The sequence below is a fragment of the Eleutherodactylus coqui genome, chromosome 13 (assembly GCF_035609145.1).
Source record: "Eleutherodactylus coqui strain aEleCoq1 chromosome 13, aEleCoq1.hap1, whole genome shotgun sequence".
NCBI lineage: Eukaryota > Metazoa > Chordata > Amphibia > Anura > Eleutherodactylidae > Eleutherodactylus > Eleutherodactylus coqui.
Window position 1 is genome coordinate 11,988,125 of NC_089849.1, and position 19,706 is coordinate 12,007,830.

At 49.1% G+C, this 19,706-nt stretch overlaps 1 protein-coding gene across 1 annotated transcript; it reads left to right on the top strand.

Annotated features, from left to right (window-relative positions):
• The first annotated feature begins 1,532 nt into the window (after nucleotides 1–1,532).
• On the top strand, nucleotides 1,533–19,640 carry SNPH (syntaphilin). Its single transcript, XM_066587467.1, has 5 exons — nucleotides 1,533–1,562; nucleotides 8,100–8,190; nucleotides 8,283–8,387; nucleotides 10,715–10,864; nucleotides 17,280–19,640. Exons 1-5 carry the CDS (start codon nucleotides 1,547–1,549, stop codon nucleotides 18,223–18,225), a joined length of 1,308 nt encoding a protein of 435 aa, XP_066443564.1. The 5' UTR covers nucleotides 1,533–1,546; the 3' UTR covers nucleotides 18,226–19,640.
• Nucleotides 19,641–19,706: the final 66 nt, after the last annotated feature.

Here is a 19,706-nt window from a genome sequence, read left to right on the forward strand (position 1 = left end):
GCAGTCTCATATCTCCACTACGCATTCTAGAGCTGATTTCATAAGAAGTGACTTTGAAGTGTGCGAAGAAAGTGGAAAACATACAAGCTCCATGCAGATGCTGCACTTGCTGGGATTTGACACTAGGTTCCCCAGTGCCATCCAGCGTGGCACCTTCTTTAAGCCACCTGTTTCCCAGGTTACATAGACAGCCTGGCGTTTGGCTGGCTTAGGCAGCGTAATAACAGCACTGTATCCCTCCACCTCTGAAGGTCTGCAGGAAGGGGATGCTGCTGCTTGTTGTGGGAAAGGGGTTATGAGTTTGGATTTTATTTTAAATGGCACAAAGGGGGCACTATAACTGAATAGTAGCACTACGAATTAGGGCACAAGCTAATGTTGAAGGGGGAACCTAGGAGGTGGTGTTTCTGAATTGGGGCACTGTTATTTAACGGTGATACTATGACTAACTTGTGGCACAAAGGGGGTAGCACTGTTACTGAATGGGGTATGGAGTCACGATGGGGTACTATCACTGATGGAGAAACAATGGGGACATTATAAAGGTACCTTCACGTGGTAAGACTATTGGGCACATAAGCGTCCGACAACCGTACCAACAACTATCTCTCCTGTGCCTTTACAAAGGAGTGATGGTTTTTCAGAGAAGAGAGGCAGAGCACTCTGATCTCTCCGGCCGCCCACCTCCACTGACAGAAAACAGGAGTCGTTCAAAGATTGAGAGACTCCTGTTTACAAGGAGAAGCCGCTCAGTAGTCATTTTCTTCTGCAACGGGCCAACTAGCGATTACCATGGTATTTCTCACTCAGTGCCCTGTCTGGGGCCGTGTGTACACGGGCCGACAAACGCTAGAAATCGCCCGTTTCACCGATTATTCTGGCAACTATCAGCCGGTGCAAATGTACACTCTGGGGCGCTGTGGTAGGAGAGTTTGTACGGAGGTGCAGATGTGATGGACAAGCAAGGAACCAAAAATGTCTGAGTGTGATTCTGTAGAAATGAGACATGGCTGAAAGAAGTCGCCATGGTAGTCCCGGCCTGATGGAGAAGAAACCGGAAAGACCCCAGACAGGATGTCACCTCTGGTTGTAACTGTTCTATAAGTTTTATATATATATATATATATATATATATGTATGTATGTATGTATATGTGTATATATATGTGTATATATATATATATAGTCTTTTATTGGTTTGCAATGCCACCGGGCCCTGAGCATCCAAGCCACAAGCTGGAGAGGAGCTTGGCTCAAAATCTGCACTGGGGCACATGGGACTCTAGTTACCCCCTTGCTTGTTAAGGCTGGGGCTCCATGTACACCAATTCTATACGGTTCTCATAAGGGCTCACCCCTAGCAGTAGATCAGGAGGTGACGTACTACAAGTCCCAGCATGAGGCTGCTCGCTCCCGATCTCCGCTTCTGTATATGTTCTGTGTCTTTAAATGAAAGTGTGATGACGCAGCGCCTCCTCCCTCTCCCCGGTGTCCCGCACCTCTCCTCCCCGCACTCCTCCTCCGCCGGCCGGAGCTGCGGCAGCATCATGCAGAGCCCCGCAGGTGACAGCGCCCGGGCTGCACACTGGGGGGTGGGAGAGCGACATATGGGGGTGCGGTGTGCTGACATCAGCCCTGTGCTTGGTGGGGGCACGGAGTGCTGCACTGGAGAGGATTGGGGGTGCTGTTTGCACTCAGGACGACTAGGGGACGCAGAATGGTTGTCCAGGGGAGGATTAGGGGCGCAGAGGTTTGCACTGGGGTGGATTAGGAGGTGTTGTTTGCACAGGAAAATTAGGGGTACAGAGTGTTATATTGTAGAGATTTGGGGGCAGATGGTTGCACTATGAAAGACTAGTGGGTACTTTACACTGGGTAGGATTAGGGGAGCAGGGGGTGCTGTGCACCATGGAGATTTAATGCAGTTGGCATTGGAGAGGATTAAGGGGGCCTAGAGGGTTGTACTTGGAAGGAGTAGGGAGTGCAGAGAATTGTGCTGGGTGGAATTTGGGGTAGAGGGTTGTATTGTGGACTGGGGGTTAGAGGGCTGCAGGAGCTGCTTTCCTAAGGGGGATTAGTGTTTGCACTGAGAAGGATTGCAGGGGCTGAGGGTTGCACTTGGGAGGTTTAGGGGGTAGAAGGTTGCACTGGGGAGGGTTTGGAGGGTGGAGGATTGATGGGGGCAGGCGGAGGGCTTGCACTGGGGAGGCTCATGGGGCCGGCGGAGGGCTTGCACTGGGGAGGCTCATGGGGCCGGCGGAGGGCTTGCACTGGGGAGGCTCATGGGGCCGGCGGAGGGCTTGCACTGGGGAGGCTCATGGGGCCGGCGGAGGGCTTGCACTGGGGAGGCTCATGGGGCCGGCGGAGGGCTTGCACTGGGGAGGCTCATGGGGCCGGCGGAGGGCTTGCACTGGGGAGGCTCATGGGGCCGGCGGAGGGCTTGCACTGGGGAGGCTCATGGGGCCGGCGGAGGGCTTGCACTGGGGAGGCTCATGGGGCCGGCGGAGGGCTTGCACTGGGGAGGCTCATGGGGCCGGCGGAGGGCTGGCACTGGGGAGGCTCATGGGGCCGGCGGAGGGCTGGCACTGGGGAGGCTCATGGGGCCGGCGGAGGGCTGGCACTGGGGAGGCTCATTGGGCCGGCGGAGGGCTGGCACTGGGGAGGCTCATTGGGCCGGCGGAGGGCTGGCACTGGGGAGGCTCATTGGGCCGGCGGAGGGCTGGCACTGGGGAGGCTCATTGGGCCGGCGGAGGGCTGGCACTGGGGAGGCTCATGGGGCCGGCGGAGGGCTGGCACTGGGGAGGCTCATGGGGCCGGCGGAGGGCTGGCACTGGGCCGGCTCATGGGGCCGGCTCAGAAAGCAGAGAATTAGTGCTGTTTGCACTAGGGAGGAATGGGGTCCTTTGCACTGGGGTGGATTAGGAAGGGCAGAGGCTTAGTGCTTTTTGCGCAGGGGGGGATTAGGGTATGCTGTTTTGGGGTACTTGGCAGGTGATCACTGTTCATGTGAATAAGCCAAAAAAGAAATATGGGCTCACCTCACCAGCAGTATCTTCCAGTGTTGCAGGGAGATCTGAGATTCAACAGGAGCTCCGTCCTCAAGCAGCCGACGGCAAACGGCTTAATTCCATATAAATAAAAATAGAAGTGGAGAGGAGCTGCTACCGTTAAAAAAACTTCATTCTTTATTAAGTAAAAAAAGCATACAGCTCGCAGGTTCAGCTCCTCTCCACTTCTATTTTTTTTTTTTTGATCACTGTTCAGATCTATACAACCCATCGAGATTATCATTGCGGAACGGATTGCTTTTCGGTGACTTCCTTATACTCCCACAAGGCTGCTGTCACACGTGCAAGTTTTCTTTAGGGTTTTTGATGCAGATATTGAATCCAGGAGCAGGTATCTTTTCTGCTAAACTTTCTACCTTCTCTCTTTTTATGATCTGCACCTGATTTTGGCTTCAAAAACTGCATAAGAATAACCTGAACAAAACCTTCCTGTGTGAGCAGCTTAATGAAGAGCTGACGCTTATATGTTAAGGAGGAACTCCCCCTTCCATCCAGGCTGCATGTTGGTCACCACTGTGCTTTATTATTTTATTACTTGGCCTCATATAGAATTCTTATCTTACAGACGGCACAAAAACTTCCTGCTCTCGAGTAAAGTTTGCATTCAACTTTTTGGGAAATGGGAGTTCAGTATTTTTCCTTGATGGCGGGAACATTTTCTTTTAGTGACAATTTTGTCACCCCCTACCCCCCCCCCATCCCTCCTTAATTTGGTGCTGGTGGCATCTCCAATCTTTTGCTACAGTATATATAATACTATACAGCAAGATAATGGTTAATTGTGTGGGTGGATCTCCTGGGTCCAGAACTCTGTAAATCTGCTGATAGAAGTGTGTGAGCGCTGGATGGGAGAATGTAGGATCTCTGCATGTTTAATTATATGGGGGAGATGACCCCAGCTGTCATGGATGTGATCTTGCTTATGATTGCTACAATGTTGCCACTAATGTATACAATGTAAGGCTGGAGAAATCTGATCATTCTGCACTGACTGGAGTCTGATATTGGGGGTCGTTAGAGTAGTAATGACTGCTCCCCCAGTTTTCTCGCCGCCACTTGACCTGTTACCTGTAGGCACTTTAGTTATTTTTTATAAGGGTGATGCTATAGTGTGTTGGTAACGGCAGTCGGGTTGTGAATGTAGGCCTCATTATGAAGGGAGGCTGTGCTGTTCAACATGGGGCGCAGTATCCCTTTTGGAGGTGCCCTTAGTCCTCAAGGACAAACTGCATATTGAATTGTCCTGTCACTGAGCAGTCACATCATGTACCTGCGCCGATCATTGGTGACCTCTGACCTGGTCATAAAGGTGACTTATCTCTGTTCTATGCATCCATCCATCTCTCTGCCACTATTCCCTCCGGATGTCTGTATCGGCTCTTCCGTGCTGTTGTGAAGGTCACACAGAGCTGTAGTGGCGTTACCGCTCATGATCCGCGGTGACGGGCCGCAGGGTTGGGGACATCTGTTCTCGCTTCTCTTTTTAAGCCTCCATCAGCGAGATGATGGTTAACTGTGTGGGTGGATCTCCTGGGTCCAGAACACTGCAATTCTGCTGATAGAAGTGCGAGCTGTGTAGTACGAGGGTGTGAGCGCCGGATGGGAGAACGCAGGATCTCTGCACGTTTAATTATAGATGCTGCGGGGCTCTGGTGCTGCTGAGTGGCATCGCTGGGTATAGCGTTGTGGGTGTACAGGAAGGGGGGCATCCTGTCTTGCTTTGTATCACATAGGCTCATGCGTATTTGCGCGTGCTGAGTGCTGCGCATTTACAGAATGAGCGATGCTCTTTTTGCACGCGCATCAGTGTATTTTACTGTACTTTTTGCACCCGTGAGCATGGTAATTTTGCATGTGGCAAACAAACGCACTGATTGAAATGGCTAATGAATTCCGAATGCGTTCTTTTTTCGGTGGAATTACGCATTGTCTCACGCATCTCCTTGCGTATTGGGCGCGCATTTGTGCACCCCCTATTGGCTTCTATGGGGACTTTGGGGCATAAATACGCAGAAGGATAGAGCATGTTCAATTTTGGGGGGGGGTTATTTTAACATGACCGAAATGTGCACCCAAAATACGGAAATGTGAGTGAACCCACTGAAACCCTCTCTGTGTATTGCGTGCACAAATACACCAGTGTAAAGCCAGCCCCAGGCTTTGATTACCTCCGTATTAGATGCCCCTGTAGCTGGATGTGAGTCGGTGGGTTCCTTTCAGCACTTTTACTTTTGCCTTTGTTTGACTTCTAGGATGGTGTATCAAACAGCAGTGTGAGCGAGCCTTGACCCCTCTCGTCATTCTGCGTTGGGGCCCTTTTACACGAACTGATAATTGTTCGGATTCCCACAATTATGGATCGGCCTGTGTAAACCGGCAGTCATTCATCTATGAACTGCTGCCTGTTTACTGTGAATGGAAGCGGACACCCAGACCGATCCCCGGCTGCTCCACCTCCATTCACTCAGCAATGACCATCCCTGTATTAAAGCACAAGAACGCTCATCGCTGGGACGACCTGTCAGGCATCTGCTTCTGACAAGGGCCTTTTTACATGGGGCGACCTATGTGGGCGTTGCTTCTGCTTACTCCAGTGGCATACATAGAAGAGATGGGGCCCCATAGAAAAAGTTTAAATCGGCTCCCGTTATGTTGTCCAGTTTTGACACCCAGGAAAGGAGGTAGTATTCGTTTCCCATTCACGCGCTTTTAAATGACCCCTGGGCCAATTCTTCACCTCCGTCTTTGCTTAGAATGTAGCCCTTTTTGGAGGAAAGTCCTAAATAAGTTCTCACACCCAGCAAAAGGAATGGATCCCATAGCAGTAGCATGGTAGTCTGCCTCTAGGGCATGTACGCCCAAGTTCCACGCCCATCCCTTGGCTTGTGGAGCCCTCCAGACTACGGGACTGCGAGTTGGAGCCAACTGGAGCTGACCTTCTTTTCCATGTGCCCCATCAGGACTGTCTCTGTGCCAGTGCACCAAGAAGTTTGCAGATGGCATTGCCCTTGTATATAGCATTGGAATAGCTGATGCTAATCTTGCACTTCTTAAAGGAGCAGGGACCCTATGGATGCTTCCTCTGTTGCTGATTCACAGGCTGTAGGGTATTGGGGTAAAGCTGAACTGATGCCCGCATAGTATCTGCAGAGGCTACAGCGTGGCATATATATTGGCATCAGGATGTGTTGTGCATAGAGTTTCCAGTCAAGGTATATTATAATGTATCGGCCCCAGGACATTGCTGGATGCCCATGATGTTCACCAGGCGGGCACGGTGTGTTGCTGAGCTGCTGCAGCTTGTGCTCTGGATGTTGTTGCTTGCAGCTAGTAGTGGGTGGAGGAACAGGGAAACGCTGGATCTGACAGCCTGGGATCCTAATCGAGCATCATCCCTGTTACTATGGCAACCTTGTGGGGTGGATGAGTGATGGGCAGGATGCCATGTCGGCGTGACATCACCCTCCTCCTCCTCCTCCATAGCTCTCGTGTGTGAGGACGGGGCGGTTGGGGTCTCCCTTGCAGGTTTGTGTGCTGCTCTTTGTCACAGATGGAGCGTTTTGTGCGTCTTTTGTCCTTTTATTCGCATTGTCCGTCGCTTCCATGTAAAACAAGTATCGGACAATGCAGCCGACCGTCTAGAGGGCACGGCGGGGGCTCTGTGGGGTGTGTGCCGCTGATGCCGGCGAGTCTGTGGGCGCAGGGGGGGCTCATCGTGTGGGCAATGTCTGTGCTCGGTCGTTTCTGCTACTTTTCTTATGTGTTTAATTACTTTTATATGATTATTTGCTAGAAGGAGGTAAATGATGGAAATCTGGGAATGTGCTTTGCTGTCAAGTGTGAGAATGGATGGGGATATCTGCAGAGCTTTATATGGGCATATAGACCGAACGCCCCTTTATCAGACCCGATCTAGTGGCACGTTGGACTCCTTTGGCCTTCAGAACTGCAGCAATTCGTCGTGATGTAGATTCCACTCGGTGATTAAAACGTTCTGCAGGAATATCGGCCCCTGCGGACAGGGAGATTCTTGTAGATGGAGGTGCTGACCTGTTCTGACCAGCTGACAGGAAGGGGTCATCGATTCATGCTGCTTGCGCCAAATTCTGACCTCCTATCAGCACGGAGGAACAGAAATCTGGACTCGCCTGACCAGGGGATGTTTTTCCGTTGCTTACTGATACAAGTTTTGCGCTCTTTTGCCGGCTGGAGTCTTTCTGTTTCTCTTGAGACACAATGGCGCTGGAAGTGGTCGTCTGCTGTTATAGCCCATACGTGCTAAGGAACAGCGAGTTGTGCGTCCGGACACGTTAGTTGGAGCTCCAGCGTTGTATTCAGCTGACTGTGCAGCCTGTTGGTCAGAACGATTCCTGACATCCTCCTCCGACCCCTTTCGATGATGAGTTGTTTCCATCCACAGGATCCCCTTTCCTTAATCACGCCATTCTCTGTATACTCTCCACACCGTTACATGAGAAACCCCCCACGGTTGTCAGTGAGACCCCGGCTAGTCTAGCACTGATGACCCGGCCTCGTTGGAAGTCGCTCCGATCCCTGGATTTTCCCATCTAATGTGGATTCACACTGAAACTGATCTACGGAAAACTGGTCACGTGATTTTATGCTGCACTCCGGGGTCACGGGGAGAATTACCATACGGGGAAGCGCCAATCATGAGGGCTGGGGGCTCTAATAAAGGGCCATTGAGTGGCCGGTGTATTTGGTAGAGATGGAAGAACATCCGTACATGTGGTTGTAATTGAAAATCTTGAGTGATGCTGGTAATGGCTTTGGTCAGAGGTCGGCACTGATGACTGGGTTGTGGGCACTGTTGGCAGGCGGATGGTTGGCTAGTACTAGGCCCTCAGTTACAGCAGCTGATGCTTGAATCTCAAATGTGTTGGGCTGGGGCTTTGTGATGGGGATGCTGGCAGTGGGGTCTACACAGAGCATTGACTGTGTCTAATATACAGTATATACATATGTGTCATGGGTTTAACTTGAGTTTAATTTAAAACGGAACCTTTTCCAGCAGGTGCCCTGTGCCGCCCACTAGTGCCCCCCTGCTGCAGTTCTCCTATGTCTGTGCCAGGAGGCAGAAGGTCATCAGTTGGCTCGCGCAGGTAACCCCCACCCCCCTCCCCGCCATATCTTTCTTTTCCCTCTTTAGCATTACATTTGGCATTAACCTTAAGCCCTGTTTTCCCCTTCGCAGACGAGTGTCGCCTCCTGTATCCATGAGGGACCCGTACGGAACGTCCTCCTTGAGCAGCAGCACGTCGGGGTCCTATAAAGGAAGCGACAGCAGTCCTGCATCCAGGTAACGATAGAAGTGGGAGATGGGCCTCTATATGTTTAGGAGAAGATGCTGCGGGGAGAGGGGACTCATTGTGAGAGTAATCGCAAATCTTACGCTCAGGAGGGAGGGTTTTTGTTTTTTTTTTATGCCTCATACTGCTGTTACATTCAAAGCTGCATTCATGTTTTGGTTGGCTGCTACCGTACTGCCGTGTTTCTCCAAAAATAAGACCCTGTCTTATATTCATTTCTGCCCCAAAAGAGGCACTGTCTTATTTTTGGGAGAATGTCTTATTTTACCTACCTAGCCGACACAGTCCGGGTCCCTCCCACTGGTGTCCAGAGTTTTTTGTCTGGCTTGCTTTTAGTCCTCAGCTGCCAACAGAAGATTGCTTCCTGGTAATGGGGTATGTAAACCCCGCCTCCAGCAAACGATGGCTCTGATCGGTTTTCAAGCGCCGCAGCTGAAGGGGTTGAGCCAATAGTCGACCCCTTCCCGCCGCGCCCCTTTTTTGTTTTTGCATTTTTTTTCCTCCCCACTATTTAAAAATCATAACTTCTTTTTTTTTCATTTTTCCGGTGACCTATCTACATGAGGGCTTGTTTTTTTGCAGGGGGGGGGGGGTGCATTCTTTAGTGATACCATTTATATAACCTATAATGTATTGGAAAACATCTTAAAAGTTCTCAGTATGGAGAAATGGGGGGGGAGGGGAGGCAGCTTATTGTTTTTTTGTTTTTAGAGGGGTTTTGCTTTTACGACTTTGACGGTGAAGTAAAAATGACGCCTTGTCTTTATTCTGCGGGTCTTACAATTACTGCAATATCACATTTACAGTGTTTTCTGTACAGTAGTACTAATTTTTAAAAAATGCCTATTAAATTAAATTGCTTTCTGTCGCCCTCTTTTGACTGCCATACCCCTTATTTTCCCATTGATGGGGTTGTGTGAGGGCTCGCTTTTTGCAAGTTGACCTTTAGTTTTTATTGGTGCCAGTTTGAGGTACATATGACTTTTTCATGCAATTCTGGCATTCGTTAACCTTGGAAAATTAATAACGAAATATTTTACTAAACTGGACGCTTACATAGGTGGCAGTACCAATTTTTAATTTTTTTTTTTATGTGACGACTGGAAAAGGGGATGGGGGGGTAAACTCTTACTTTTTATTTGTTCCTGTAAATTTTAAAAAACACTTTATTTTCACATTATTTTTCAATTCGCATGTGGGACTTAAACTTGCATTCATCTGATCGCTTACACAGTATACTGCAATACTATAGTATTGCAGTATACTGTGTCCTGGCTAGTGTTCTATTAAGAAAAGCCACAGGCTTATCTTAATAGGTGCTCCTCATAGCTGTTGCCCTGGCCTTCAGAAGGTCAACTGTTGCCATTATACCTCGTGATCTCATCACAAAGGTGGACAGGGTGTTGGGGGACCCCAAACACCGATTGGGGCATTTAAATTATAGTGGCAGTCAAGGGTTAACAGCCACAATCAAAGTTATTTCTAGCTGCGGCTGTTGCTGGCAGGTGTCATCTATTAAGGATGGCTGACACCCGCCTTGTATGTAAGGAGTTCGACTCCTGAGCCTCCTCCATACACTGATACCTATGGCGCACATCAGGAAGGGGTTAAATGGGCAGTCCTGTCAAGCAATCTCCAATGGTCCCATTGAAGTGAGTGGAATGGTGGTGCAACCACCACTGTCAAACGTTTTGCTACACTTCAGGGGCGACTTTTCTGTATCCCAGTGATTGGACCCCAATCGATCAGCAAGTCATCCCCTATCCTGTGGATATCCAGTGTATAGGGAAGAACTTGCTCTGATGGGGATACTCCTTTAAGCTTGTGTGCCGCTGCTCTATTCACTATGGTTCTACAAAGTCTGCTGTGTTCTGTACTCGGCTTGTCTTTGGTGGTCCCATGGAGATGAATGGAGCCGCAGCTTGCATTGCTGACTACATCATCCATACTGGTGAGAGGTGAGGCTGGGGGTCCGCCCCGTCTGATCCTCCCGTTCTTGTGATCAGTGGGCATCCCCGAGGTCTCGCACCCACCAATGTGAAACTGATCCTGTGCATACGGGATAAGTTAACATTGACACTCTGTATGAACTAACAGAAGTGTGAATGCAGATTTGGCTGTGACTAGAGTATACAACATGATTTATCTGAGGATCAGTAAAGCAGAGTTACTGCGGATGGTATGTAGCATTTTATTACTATATGTCCAAACGCAGCGCTATATGTATACTGATGCTGAATATTACACAGGGGCCTTATACAGCGATTTTTATGTTGCTTTTGTGATGCAGAATTGATATTAGCTTCTCTGTTTTTAGGCGTTCAAATAAATACAGTCTGTGCAGCGAGAACCATGGGATCAAGCCACCGACCCCCGAGCAATACCTCACCCCCCTGCAGCAGAAGGAGGTCTGCATCCGGCACCTGAGAGGCAGGCTAAAAGACATGCAGGACGCCCTGCACGAGAGGTGAGGCTGGGGCCGCCCCGTCTGACCACCCCATAGCCCAAAAACCTATTCCCTCCTCTCCAGACCTTCCATTGGTTTACTGCCGTGTACATATTTTTACTCGTGAAGCCAGTTGCTCCAGATTCATGGCGTAAGGTGCCCCAGAATAAGGTGCAGATGTTGTGTGACAGATTTACAACTATGTTGCACCACAAAGAATTGGAAATTATAACCGCTCCGTTAGCGTCACACTTTGTGTTGCATGCAACATATTATCTAAAATTTGACACAATTTTGGGCACATTTCTAATTATTTGCCATATTTACAAGCAGGCTGTGCCGATAAATAGATGGATATGTCTTCAAGCCTCTGGGTGCCATGGCATCGCACAGTCCCCCTCGCTGTCATCCTGGTGCATATGTCATTCGTGCAATCCATTTTCCCCATGGGGGGGGCAGAGTATTGAGCAAGAGGAATAACGACATTTTGCTTTTTACCAACATATTGAACATTTTTGTCCTACACTTTTTCCTACTTGTTATAACTTTGCATTGTTTCAGAATAATCCTGATTATACATCAAAACTACAAAAGCTAAACCAACCCCAACGCAGGTCCTCATATTTCTCATTGGTCCTTCAGTCACAGTAGACTTGAACAGTAGGTAATCACCAATATCGGGTCAATGGGATAATTTTAGGTTGAGAGTAGGTTGTGTCTGAAGCCCGGGATATCGACTAGTTTAATCCAAGGTCTCCACAACTCCAGGCTATCGGACTGTATGGCGTGTAATAAAGGGCGATTTGTGAGCTCCTGTTCTGCATTTCTCTTACCGACAGGGTGGGCTGTTTCCATCTGGCCACTAAATGGATTCTGGTCGCCATACATATATTTTGAATAAGCCTATGAGCTTGCTGCTTAATTCCGGGAGGGCGATCCCCCAGTAAGAACATCGGCCTATATAATCTATGTAGCAACCTGGGAGCAGAGTCTGACGACCTTCAGGCACATCCACCAGACATGCAGTTGGGATCCCATCTCCGTACATCCCCTGAAACAGAAGGGTGAAGCGGAGGGGAAAATTGTATTTATTCTAACTGGTACTAAGTGGGTGCGACGCAGAATCTTTAGAGCTGTCTCCATTAAGGTGACCCGGTGACGGCCTTTAGAGAGCGTTTTACAGCAGAGGTACCATCTTTTTTTTCTGACATAGTAATTTGTAAATCTGTTTCCCATTTTAGCATAAACGGAAGCTTGCCCCTATATTAGGGTTAATCAGTATATTATAAAGCAAGGACAGAGGGCCTTTTCTCGGGATCGTTCCTACAAAGTCTTTTAAACATCGTCAACTCAGGAATTATATGTGGCAAGTTCAGCGAGAGCAAAAAATGGAAAACCTGATTGACTCGATAAATCTCAGCTTCGGGGGGATTAACCCCTTGAGTGGCACGCCCGGAAAATTTCCGGGGACGAGCTCCACTGCTCATAGCAACATAGCCCGGAAGATTTCCGGGCTATGTATCACTATAGGAGCTGCAGAGCACAATGCCACAAGCTGTGACAGTGTGCTCTGCCTGCACAGACCCACACAGAACAGTGCAAGGGCTTTGAAAAAACAGCAGAAGATATTGCCGACATGTCGGCAACCTCCTGCTTTGTTTACAGGTTGCCATAGAGACCATCGGCTTGTCAGAAGCAAGCCGATGGTCTCAGTGGAGGGGGAGCTGGTTGTTAGCTGTCAGAGGACAGCTAGGTACCAGCTCTTACAGCAGAGATCAGAGAAAACCTCCGATCTCTGCTGTGTTAACCCTTTACATGCTGCAGTCTATGTGACTGCAGCATGTAAAGGGTTGTCACTGCAGCATGTAAAGGGCTGTCATCATCGGACCCCCGGAATGTGATCAGGGGTCCTGATGGGTCCCTGTGGAAGTCCCCTAAAGGGACAAAAAAATAAAAAATTAAAAAAAAAAAAAAAAAGGAAAAAAATTATTAAAAAAATTAAAAAAACACTTGTCTCCCTTTACTTTGTAAAAAATCAAAAATACAATCACACATGTGGTATCCATGTGCGTCGTAATGACCCAGAGAAGGAAGCTAATACATTATTTAACCCCTTAATGACATGGCCCCTTTTTTTCTTTTTTCCCCATTTCTTTTTTTTCCTCCCCCCTGGTTTAAAAAAATCACAACTTGTCCCGCAAAAAACAAGCCCTCATATGGCCGTGTCAATGGAAAAATGAAAAAGTTATGGCTCTTGAGACGCAACTGCAAAACTAGTTGAAATTCAATGATTAGACCATTTTAAAAAACCTGCCCTGGTGGGCACGACAGGGTGGTAGGAAACCCGCCACTCAAGGGGTTAAACTTGGCCTGAATTTGGGCCAATGTGAGCAGATGGGATCCCGGTACTAAATGACAGAGGTCCGTCAGTTCATTAATCTTCCACCATTGGAAATGAACCAGGTCCAGGCTCAGTGGGAATAATGGGAAGCATCCTAGAGGGCCTTGTAGATTTCTCCAGGTCTTCAAGGAATGATAATCAGCGGACTAGTAACATATAGATTCGGACTCGTAGGGCCATATCAGGCTAGGAAAAGTCTGAGGGGTTATTCTGGACGACTCTGTCAACCCACAACGGGGCCTCAGTGTCCCCCAAAGTCGTTCTCCATCGGGCCGTTTGTGCTGCTATGTAATATTTCATTAATGGGGACCCAGGGACCTCCCTTTCTTTTATGATTACATTAGGGTATTCTTAATTCTGGGGCGCTTAGAAGCCCAAATAAATTAGAAAATGCGTCGCTGCAGATTTGCTAGAACTGAACGGGGGATTGGAATAGGCAACAGGGGTCGATGTTGAAAGCCAAGTAGTTTCGTCAGAGAGGGTGGAGAATGCAAATAAGCAATATCACATTTATCAGGGTTTATTTTAAGTCCCATGATTTGCACCCACCTATCTAGTAATCCCATTAGGTTAGGTAAAGATATTAACGGCTGGGTTAATGTAAGCAGCAAATAAACGGAGTTTATATTCCACTCCCACCTCCCAACCTTCCTCAGGATGGCAACTCTCCTAACTGAAATGGGTGTTTCCTTGCTTGTAGGCAACTTTAGTAGAGTGGAGGGAGTAGAATATAAAGCCCTAATAGCTTGTGGGAAGGCGCTGTCAACACCCATACGCTGCAAGATAAAAAAATAAATATTTCCAGGACAGGGAGTCGAAGGCTTTTTCGATGTCTAGAGCCCATAGCGTTACAGGGATATTAGTATCTTTTGAGTAATCCATAATATCCAGCAGTAGCACGAGAGCGAGTGTGTGCGGGGATGAGTGTCGGGCATCGTCCCATCTAAATGGAGCTTTAGGCCCGGAAGGAACTGGTTCAGACGGGCTGCTGGAATAGATGTGAAAATTTTGTAGTCAGTATTCAGCAATGAGATAGGCCTGTAGCTCTTGGGAGAGGGGATCTTGATTAGCCTTGGGAATTACCGTTAAATTGGAATTTAGAACTTCTTGGGACTGGCCGTCTCCCTTCATCAGAGTTTGGAACAAATTCTGTAACGGCCCTGTGTATTTTTTATAATAGAGGGCTGGGAAGCCATCAGGGCCCGGACCTTTCCCCAACTTTAAGTTGTTCATGGCCTCAATTATCTCTTCCAAAGTAACATCCCCATTCAAGTACTCTCTTTGATCCTGGGAAAGAGAGGGTAGTGGGAGGGTATCTTGGAAACTAGGCCCCATATTCTCTATATTCCCCTTTTTTGTTCTTTGTGTAATGATGAATAATATGTAGCAAGTGCATAGTAGATCTTGTCTGGGTTAGTAGTAGTAGTCGTGTTGTGAGGGGTATACATCTTGAAGACAGAGTTCATCCTCTGCCCGTCTCGCAATTTCACTGCTAGTAGCATATCTATAGCCCATTGATTGCAGTGCTCACTCCACCCTCTCAGACAGAAGGGTGTTCAGCTGTACCTTAACATCTCCAATTTCTTTAGTCATGGCCCTCGGAAGTCGCTGGTTGTAGGTTTCAAGTAAGAATAGTCTCCTCTCAAGAGCCAGAAAGGCTTGAGGCGAATCAGCTGACCCCGGATAAAGGCCTTATGAGAGAGCCAAACCCAGTGAGGTTGCGTTTCCTGGGTAGAGTTAAAACCAAAGAATTCCGAGATCTGATTTGAGATCTGCACTGATATGTTAGGATCTCGAATAAGGGCCTCATTCAGCCTCCATTTAAATATGGGCTTGGGAGTCTTCTCACTGAGAGGACTAGGTCGGGGTTTGACCACGTACATGGATAGTGCCTAGATGTTGTAAGAAAGGGCAAAAGGGACGTGGACACCAGTATATAGTCTAATCTAGAATAAGCCTGACTAACCGAGGGGGAAAAAAAGCGTAACCCCTCTTATTTCCACAAATCTCCCTCCAGCTATCAGCCAGCGCCAATAGGGACAACTTGTTACCCCGTTCCTTTAGCTGAATAGTTGAAAATCTATCCGGATTACTATTCGACCTGTCCAGGGTGGAAGAGAGGGGAGAATTAAAATCTCCTGCCCATAGAATGTAATGTTGGGAATATGTAGGAGTTTGTGGGTAATCACCTGGATGGTGGGCATGGGGTTTTCCGAGGGGGCACAGATATTGACTTTGGCCAGTGGTTGGTTGTGTAGTTTACCTATGAGAATACAGAATCTACCCTCTCAATCAAGATCAGTCTTTCCTGTTAGAAAGGGGAAAGAGTTGTGTAACGGGGTGACTAGTGTTGATGAAAGTACCTGGGAACAGAGGGGGGGAAAAAAAGGGTCTCCTGAAGACAAATTATGTCAAGTTTATGTTTTACATAGTCAGGAAAGCCATTTTTGGCTTGTTGGGATAATTTAACCCCCTGACATTATGGGAAATTAGACATACCATTGGATGGCTTGATTACAAGGCTTTACAGTTCTTCCAGCCAGACTTCCCGTCATTCCTGAAATAGTTTGTCTACCAGACTTATTGTGAGATTGATGACCTAAAGCTTTGAAGGAACAAGAAAGAACCTACAAACACGTGCTGCCCGTCTCCAGAACCTAAAGCGGAGAAGCATCACATATAAAACGGGATATGAACAGGAAAAGGTCCTAGGACCGTAGTAGTCACGATGAGATACAACCCTCCTTCAGAGAGGGCCGCCAACCATTGAGGTTCAGGGCAGCTATCCATCCTTACTCGGATTCACACCTTTACTATTATAGCTATCACATTTCAACAATCAGCCCTTGTAGACTAGTCCACGGGGTCTATATCCCCTCCAATACTCTAATAATGGCAGTGCTACATTCCAGCCACCCTTTTGCCCCCCCCCCTTCCTCCACCACCCCTCAGTCGCTCACAGTCCCTGTTTATGAACGTCTTTTATGAGGGACTTGAATGTCACACTCCAGAATCTTGGGGGAAGAGCCTGGTGAAATCCTCGGGGACTGGCGCATGTTCCAGGTCCTTCTAGGGTGAGGATGTGAAGGACTGGCCTCCTGTGGCCTCTGAAGTTGCGCTCCCTCAAGGGCTCCATACGCCTCCTCTATTGACTTGCCAGTATATGCCATGCCGTGATGCTGAAAGTGGAGAGCAAAGGGGAATCCCCACTTGTATCTCACATTGGCTGAACCCAGAGCCTGTGCAATTGGCCGGAAGGCTCTTCGCTCAGCCAAGGTCGTCGGGGCCACGTCTGTGAACAGCTGGACAGAGGTGGGAAGTCCCGGCAACGTAGAGAGATTTCTGACGGCTGACAACAGCTGATCCTGGACCTCGTAATAGTGCAGTTTAAGGACCGCATCTCTTGGTAGGTCCGGGCTAGGTTGGCGAGCCAGTGCCATATGTATCCAATCAATCCTCAAGGATGCTTGATCTATTAGCCTTCTACATGCCATGGTCACATTGACCACGGCATATAAAGGGTTAAACAGCAGGGATCGGCGGTTTCTCCAGTTCCAACTATTAAAGCCGGTGCTAGACTGTCATCCGACCACCAAGCATCAACCCCACCTGCCATAGGAAATGCGTGCCAGGCTTCTGATGCAGGGCAAATGCACGTGAATCAGTATAAGGCCACTTAACGACCGCTGTAAAAAGCCGTATGGGTGGTCGTTAAGTGGTTAAAACTGGCATATGTAGTGCTAATGTTAATAAATCAGCACCTTAGACTTGTTACCAGAACGTCCACCTAAGTTAAATGTTTTTCACTCTAGTCACATCCAAAGCTGCATTAATAATTCTGCTGGCTGCCTGATAGAAATAAACTGTGCTTTTTAGTCTGGCATTTCCCACAATGCAGTGTAGCAGCAGACAGGTGAGATGAGATGGATATATATCTCACGATTCTGGATGCAGCTTTGGGTGTGACTGGAGTATTAAGTCACTATGTAAAGTCTCACATTCCTGCTTTGCTGTGTTCTTTCCTCCACACTTTAGAGACACGGAGGTGGATGAGTTGAGGTCTCAGCTGAGCCGGATGCAGGAAGACTGGATAGAAGAGGAGTGCCACCGCGTGGAGGCGCAGTTGGCATTGAAAACCGCGCAGCGAGAGATCCAGCAGCTTCGTGAGGTCATGGAGGGCATCCGCTGCCGCCTGGGGGAAGGCGATATGGGGATGCAGAAATACTTTGCAGACATCACTGTTCAGAACCGAAAACTAGAGACTCTCCTGCAGAACATGGAGCTGGCACACGATGGCACCGTACGTGGCGCAGAAGGTGGAGGCTCTGCCGGGGATTCGCCAGCTCGCTCCCTCACCCGTAGCTCAACGTACACCAAACTGAGCGAGCCTCCTGTTGGAGATCGCCACTCTCAGGACACTGGAGATAGTGGGTATGCCGCCCCGGATGACAGCAGCGCCGTATCCTCCGGCCCGGAGTTCTATCTGGGGGAAGGCCCGTTGTGTCTCACTGTGCAGCCCCCGCCATTGTGCGCAGAAGCGGCTGTCCAGGCCAGCAGCGTCAGCGATTGTGGGGTGCAGACAGACGACTCTGCGGGCACCCCGGATCCTGATATAATAGTAGAGAAAGTGCTGCAGTCACAAGCTGCGACCGCCAAGGACCCCAAAGAGCCGGAATGTGAAAATGCCGCCGACCCAAGCTGTGTGGTGCTGGTACCAGATGGCGTGGCCAACGCGGAAAACGCAGACGGCGAAGAGCCAGACGCTCCGCTCAGTTACTGGAGTCGACATTTTGTCGTGGACTTAATGGCTGTACTGATCCCCGTGGTACCTACCGTAGCCTGGCTGTGCCGTGCACAGAGGCGCCAAGGACAGCCTGTATATAACATCAGCTCCCTGATGCGCGGCTGCTGCACTGTCGCCCTGCACTCCATCCGCAGGATCAGTTGTCGCCCAGTCAGTGCCTCCACCAACCAGCCGTAACCCTGGCGGCTGCCGCTGGACTCTTTACTTAGCACTTTGTAGGACTCTGGGAGGAAGGGGGGTATCTTAAAGGGGAAGTGTATCCTCTACTGGAGGTCAGTGGGTGGGCCGTATGCTGGTATATCACCGACCAGCGTCCAGTAATGCTTCCCCGAGAATTGGGTTGGGATGTCTGTTCTTCCTGTGACTGGGGGGGTCATTATGCAAGTCGGACTCTGGCCTGCACGTTGTATATACCTCTAGAAGCGATATATAGATGCTGCTGATCAGAGTACACAGGTTACCTGTTCATCTCCCCCATCCTCTTAGTGTCTGTATCTCCACTACATCGATGTACAGGAATCCTCCCCGCTCTCATGTAAACCGTGATGTGTACGCTAGCATCCCATGTGACCTGACGGAGTGCGTGGCCATTGAATGTACTATGTACATGTATGTTGTACGTGTGAAATAGTGCTGCGTATATTACCCAGGGCCGGTCCTGACTGCACTACTTCTCCTGTTTTGTCTCCATCCCAACCCTTTGTCCTTTGCTCGCTGCCTCCGTGGCTTGCCTTTGCTGCTGCGAGTACCTTTCTTTTTTTGTTTTCATTGCTCATGTGACTTTGAGGCAATGTGCTTATGACCCAGAGCATGGCCCCCATCCCGGTCAGGTGCACGCTCATCCCTATACCCATAAGCGGGCACCCTGGGCTGATCTCCTATATCCCATGTGCCATACCTGCAGCTACCTCCCTTGTGTGTCTGCTTAACCCGTAACGTTGGATGAATGCTGGGATTTGTCCTCTCGACAGTCGTGCAGGCGCTGGCACGTTGCAGGAACACGCTGCTAAGCACTGCCACTCTCTCTATAGTTCGCATGGTCCTCCGCACTTGGGGGACAGCCGTGCCTCCCTCTTTATATTAGCCCCTCCTGTAGTGTGTGTGCCGGTCACTCATGCTGCAGTATGTTTATTGCTCACTAGGGGGTGTGATGAGCATTAGCACGGAGCCTAATATTTTCTTTGCACTTACTCGATCCCCTTTAAAGGGAACCTGTCATGACTTTTGAGCCCCATATACTTGCCATCGCCCTGTTCCTTCACTGTGTCCCTCCCAGGTCAGCACGCAGGTGTCACGCTGCCGGCGCACTTCAGAGGGACATGGAGCATAAACGGGGCACCCTGAGAGTATAAAGCAACGCTCCCCGGACACCCTGTTCCCTGACCTCTGACCTCCATAACGTAGTTAATGGGGCTCAAAGGTCACGATGGGTTCCCTTTTAATGTTCTGGGAGTGGCCGCGGTCCCGCTACTTCCTGCCACCAAGCTTTGCGGACAGGAAATCGTAGCGGATGTTGGAATGAAGTCACTGACGCTATAAATCTATATATACATAGAGAGATCTATATTTTTTGATGTTGCTTGTCATTTGTTGTCCGTCCTGCTGAATGTATTAAACTGGCCTGAGCCACATCAACAGCCAAGTTCGGTCTGACTGGT

Excerpts from the sequence above, each read along its gene's own strand:
- SNPH (XM_066587467.1), top strand. Across the intron at positions 8,191-8,282 it reads TCATCAGTTGGCTCGCGCAG|ACGAGTGTCGCCTCCTGTAT; the intron begins GTAACCCCCACC and ends TCCCCTTCGCAG. Across the intron at positions 10,865-17,279 it reads CAGGACGCCCTGCACGAGAG|AGACACGGAGGTGGATGAGT; the intron begins GTGAGGCTGGGG and ends TCCACACTTTAG.